At 38.9% G+C, this 5913-nt stretch overlaps 1 protein-coding gene across 1 annotated transcript; it reads right to left on the reverse strand.

Annotated features, from left to right (window-relative positions):
- Positions 1 to 3845: 3845 nt before the first annotated feature.
- On the reverse strand, positions 3846 to 5434 carry LOC132172528 (non-specific lipid transfer protein GPI-anchored 16-like). Its single transcript, XM_059584043.1, has 4 exons — positions 5103 to 5434; positions 4887 to 4913; positions 4500 to 4565; positions 3846 to 4207 (listed from the first exon to the last, which is right to left on the reverse strand). Exons 1-4 carry the CDS (start codon positions 5416 to 5418, stop codon positions 4008 to 4010), a joined length of 609 nt encoding a protein of 202 aa, XP_059440026.1. The 5' UTR covers positions 5419 to 5434; the 3' UTR covers positions 3846 to 4007.
- Positions 5435 to 5913: the final 479 nt, after the last annotated feature.

Below are 5913 nucleotides of genomic sequence, written 5' to 3' on the forward strand. Positions count from 1 at the left end.
TAGCCACATCATTCTTGGAGGGACTTAAGAGGGACACAAGATGAGTCGTTCCGGCGAGATCGGGGCTACCGAACTTCCAAAAAAAAGTTATTGTTCATTAGTGAACATAGGGGGGGCAAACGAACTCGAATCACTTTGTGGCACCCTCCGACATGATAGCCTCAAAGTTTTACACAAGCTCGTAAATTTTCGTGCCAAACAATTCCGGGTTCGCACTTGAGCATTTTGTTAGCCCATAGGCTTTGGTCCTACTTGTGAAAATACAACTTATCCGATTGGCCCGAAATTTTACGAGCGTGTGTAGTTGTTCGAGGTTATCATGTCGACGGGTAATAAGAAGAGATTCGAGTCGTTCCGGCAGGATCAGGGCTACCAAACTTCCAAAAAAATTTATCGTTCATTAGTGAACTAGGGGAGCAAATGAACTCAAATCACTTCGTGGCACCCTCCGACGTGATCACCTCGAAGTTTTGCACAAGCTCGTAAATTTTCATGCTAAACAATTCAAGGTTCGCACTTGACCATTTTGTAAGGCCCATGGGCTTTGGTCCTAGTTGTGAAAATATAACTTATCTGATTGACCCGAAATTTTACGAGCTTATGCAGTTGTTCGAGGCGATCATGTTGACAAGTGGTAAGAAGAGATTCGAGTCGTTCCGGCGAGATCAGGGCTACTGAACTTTCAGAAAAAGTTATCGTTCATTGGTGAACTAGGGGGCAAATGAATTCGAATCCCATCGTGGCACCCTCCGATATGATCGCCTCAAAGTTTTGCACAAGTTCGTAAATTTTCATGCCAAAAAATTACAAGTTCGCACATGACCATTTGTTAGGCCAATGGGCTTTGGTCCTAGTTGTGAAAATACAACTTCATCCCATTGGCCCGAAATTTTACGACCGTGTGCAGTTATTCAAGGCGATCATGTCGACGGGTGGCATGATGAGATTTGAGTCGTTCCGGCGGGATCAAGGCTACCGAGTTTTCAGAAAAAGTTATCGTTCATTAGTGAACTAGGGGGAAAAACGAACTCGAATCACTTCGTTGCACCCACCGACATGATCGCCTTGAAGTTTTGTACAAGTTCGTAAATTTTCGTGACAAACAATTCCGAGTTCGCACTTGACCATTTTGTTAGGCCCATGGGCTTTGGTCTTAGTTGTGAAAATACAACTTCATTCGTTTTGTCTGCAATTTTACGAGCAAGTGCAGTTGTTCGAGGCGATCATGTCGACGGGTGGCATGAAGAGATTCGAGTCGTTCTGGTGGGATCGGGGCTACCGAACTTTCAATAAAAGTTATCGTTCATTAGTGAACATAGGAGGGCAAACGAACTCGAATCACTTCATTGCACCCGCTAACATGATTGCCTTGAAATTTGGCACAACCTCGTAAATTTTCGTGCTAAACAATTTTGGGTTCGCACTTGACCATTTTGTTAGGCTCATGGGCTTTGGTCCTAATTGTGAAAATATAACTTCTTCTGATTTGCCCGCAATTTTACGAGCGTGTGCAATTGTTCGAGGCGATTTTTTCGACGGGTGGCACGAAGAGATTCGAGTCGTTCTGGTGGGATCGGGGCTACTGAACTTCCAAAAAATATTATTGTTCATTAGAGAGCATAGGAGGGCAAACAAACTCGAATTACTTCGTGGCACCCACCGACATGATCGTATCAAAGTTTTACACAAGCTCGTAAATTTTCGTGCCAAACAATTTCGGGTTCACACTTGAGCATTTTGTTAGTCCCATGGGCTTTGGTCCTAGACTCCTAGTTGTGAAAATACAACTTCATCCAACTGGCTCAAAATTTTACGAGCATGTGTAGTTGTTCTAGGCAATCTTGTCAACAGGTTACACAAAGAGTTTCAAGTCATTTCAGGGAGATCGGGGCTACCGAACTTCCAGAAAGAAGTTATCGTTCATTAGTGAGCATAGGAGGGCAAACGAACTCGAATCACTTCATGGCACCCTCCGAAATGATCGCCTCGAAGTTTTGCACAAGCTCCCAAATTTTCGTGTCAAACAATTCCGAGTTCGTACTTGACTATTTTGTTAGGCCCACGGGATTTGGTCATAGTTGTGAAAATACGACTTCATCCGATTTGCCCGCAATTTTACAAGCGTGTGCAGTTGTTCAAGGCGATCTTGTCGATTAGGGGAACGAGGAGATTCGAGTCATTCCGCCGGGATAGGGGCTACCGAACTTTCAGAAAAAGTTATTGTCAGTGAACATAGGGAGGCAAACGAACTCAAATCACTTCATGGCACCCACTAACTTGATTGCATCGAAGTTTTGCATAAGCTCATAAATTTTCGTGCCAAACAATTTCGAGTTCGCATCTGACCATTTACAGTGTACATTTCATTCCACACGTTTACTGTCTTATTTAACCCTAAACCTTAATGATAGGGTTGACATTACAAATTAACTGTTATAACATGGTGAGCCAATATTTACACTTTTTTAAATTATAAGAGTACAATTACAAAAGTGTCTAAATATTAAAGGCTATGATTACAAAAGTACCAAAATTAGAAATCATTGACTTTTTTACTTGAACTTGTGAGAAAAAACTATATATATTCAGCTTAAGTACCTTAAAAAAAAATAAAAATAAATAAAAAAAAGCGTCTTTGCATTATTATTTTTTAGAAGTCTCTTCATTTTTCTGCATTTTTCACCTCCTTAGTGAGGCTTTCCCTCCGCCTAGAGCGGTCATTTCCCTCCCCCCCTCCATTGCCCATTCTATTTTTCTTCCTTTTTTTCCCCTGAGCAGCAATGTCGCTGTTCTGCCGCTTTCAGTCCACTCCACCCTACCTGGTCGGCCACCTCTCGCCTCACTCCACCCCTGCAGTCACGTTGTTCTCGATTCTACGATGGTTCTCAACTTTGGAATTCTCCCAGCCAAATCTGTCAGCCTCCATTCCTACACTGCTCCAACGCGCCCCACCAGGGTCTTCCCCATCCTCCCAGCTTCTCGTCGAAGTCTTCGTCACCCTGTTCCAGCCACCACTCGTCGCCGCGTGGATCACACGCGCCTGAGCGTGGATCACACGCACCGCTGCATGTTCTTCGAGCTACTGCCAAAAGCTCTCTCGCCAGCCTCCACCCGTCGTGTCGTCTGTTCCAGCCGCTGTTCAGTTGGCTTTTTTCTTGTTTTTTTTTTTTCATGTATTTTTATTTTCTTTGTATTTTGCAGCTCTTTTGTTGTTTGCTACTTGTTGATTTTGTGGGTTGCTGTCTCCATGGTGTTTGGTGTTTTGATCATTTCGTCGAGATTTTTGTAACCGAATATGTATTGGTTCTTCTCCTTCCACCAATCCTTACATCAGACTATGACAGTGCATTTTTGTCTCAGCCTCTTCGTCGTGGTTGTTGTTGGTTTCAAATGGGGGTTCAAAATGGCTTGCTTTAATCTGTGCCCATTTTGCTTCTGTAACCGCCTTGTACAGCCCCTTAAGAGGACCAAGTCATTTGTTTGTCCTATTTTCTAGCTATTGTAATTATTTATACTCTGTTTTACTTTGTTTTGGATATGTTGTTGGGGAGCCCACCCCAATTTCGTTTTTAGGATCTCCCACTTCTTCTTCTATTCGGATTAGAAATGAGAAAGATCATTCCCTGTAACCATTTCCTTATTTAATTTTTTTTTTAAAAAAAAAAAAATCATATCTCCTATAAAAGCAATAAACGTACGGTCCATATTAAAGGTGATCAAATCGCAAAGATTCATGCCTATAGACTATAGTGGCCTAAAAGAAAACTTGAATGAATGAGATACAAATTAAGTTATGTGAATAATTGAATTAGATATGGAAAATCTGATGCTTCATTGGATACTTATAAGTCGATTGTGAATACACAATATCTATTACAGTATTACACCCAACACTTAACCCATTGATGGAGCTCCAAACAAATTAACATAAAACAAATATATTATCTCAATCCAGAAAAAGAAAGAAAATCAAATCAAATACATATAGAAGGAAGATACTTAATTAATTAGAATGACTTAAAAATCATAGCTCCTAGAAGTAGTAGTAGGAGAGGTGCTGGGTATACAGAAGATGGAGCAGATGTCGATGGTGTCAGCACTGGTCGTTTTGCTGGAGTACTAGTTGTTGTAGGGGCTTCTGCTTCCACCGGTGGAGATGCTGGTGTTTCAGATTCCGGTGCCGGAGCTAGAGCCTCTGCTTTAGAAGCTGTCCAACAGGAAAAGAAAAGAAAAACTTTCATTGTTAAGGTTTCATGCATGCACAACTTTGGGGATGTTATTTGTAATTCATATTTCATATATATATTGGAACAATAATAATGATATTTAATTGGTTATTATATAACTATCATATAACTAAAATGATATAGAAGTAAAAATCTACTTTGAATCAACAATGACTTGTAAACTAAAAAAAAAAAGTTTACTAAATAACATTACTTATCAAAACAATATACTTAAAAGTACTAAACTTCTTTAGCGAGATCAAAATTAATTACCCCGTGGACTAAAAGGAGAAGCCGCTATAGATGGAGGTGGCTGAGCTGGTCCAAATGAGATAGGACCTGTCAAATAAAGTTATAGTGAAAACTTTTCTCAATAGTGTTGATAGATATATACAGTGGTAACATTTATAACTTTCTTAGCAAATATTAACATTTTTATACACTTTACTATTTTAGTTGTTACTCTCGTTCAGAATACATAAATCCGACTCAGCATTTTAGTTATTCACTTTCACTTTTTCATTTAAATTATTATTATTTCTTTAATTACTCTCAATATTCTCAAACAAAAGAGGGAATCAGATTGATTTTTTTAGCTATTGTTGCTACATCCCAATAAGAACACTTCAACACAAGTGTGGATGTTGAATTTTTCAATACCTGGAGAAGGTAGAGGAGAACCAGAGGCTGCAAAATGAAATGAAATTTACCATGATCAGATTTCTTTAGCATTTGAGTTGAGCAGTAAGAGACATATATATATATATATATATATATATATAGCCATTAGATTTGTGGACAATAGTGGATCCCACAAATTCAGAGGTTGGTTTATTAAATTTATAAAAAAAAATATGGACAAATTATTAACACCACCTTTACACTGAGCGGACACGCTGGCCATGTTACAGGCTCGAGGGAGGGAGAGAGCTAGAGTTCGGTTAATGGGTAGTTGAACAGGGACATTGGCAGTTATAAGAAGACAAGCGCAGTCCACGCTAGTGCTCATCAGCGTCTGCAACGAAGCACAACAGCCCGTTGTCGGTGTTGAGCCGTTGTTGGTGCTTCCGGTAATGAAGTTAAAACATGGGGTGAAGCTGCTGAGCATTGACGTCGTGCATGGTGTGCTAATCTGCCCGTTAACCGATATTGCAGAAATGAGTAAAAGAGTTGCTAATATTGCAGTATCCATGATTTCAGTGTGGAGAAATGGGTTGCTTGATCGGATTGGTTGATGATGATGAAGAGGTTTATTTATACATTGGGTTTTAAGGAATTAATTTGAAGGAAAGTAAGAACAGGTAGATTTGAAGCGGGTTTTGGAGTTCAACGACTCTTAACTAACATCCATGTTTGAAGCAATCCATTTTTGTCTTTAGTTAGGTATGTTAGTTATAGCTTCCTTTCGTTTTAATTCATTTGGCCAAAAGGAAATTAAGGAGCAGTTATAGCTTCGGACTTTTTAATTTTTTAATTTTTTAATTTTTTTAATTTTTTTTAGATTTTGTTCATCTAAAGTGAAAGAAAAAAAAAATTGTTAAATTATTATTTATTTGAAAAGCTGAAACTTATAGAAATTTGTTGATTTTTAATTATTTAATTAATATTTTAATATTTTTCCACACATATATGCTCAAGCTTTAATAAGTGATGCTTAACACGTAAAATATTTAGGCCTCGTTTGGTT

The sequence above is a fragment of the Corylus avellana genome, chromosome ca2 (assembly GCF_901000735.1).
Source record: "Corylus avellana chromosome ca2, CavTom2PMs-1.0".
Taxonomy (NCBI): domain Eukaryota; kingdom Viridiplantae; phylum Streptophyta; class Magnoliopsida; order Fagales; family Betulaceae; genus Corylus; species Corylus avellana.

Bases quoted from the DNA above. Each gene is read 5' to 3' on its own strand.
- LOC132172528 (XM_059584043.1), bottom strand. From the start codon at position 5,418: ATGGATACTGCAATATTAGCAACTCTTTTACTCATTTCTGCAATATCG. The intron at 4,914-5,102 runs GTGGTGTTAATA...TTCATTTTGCAG, and splicing joins CGTGTCCGCTCAGTGTAAAG to CCTCTGGTTCTCCTCTACCT. The intron at 4,566-4,886 runs GTATTGAAAAAT...TTTATTTGACAG, and splicing joins TTCTCCTCTACCTTCTCCAG to GTCCTATCTCATTTGGACCA.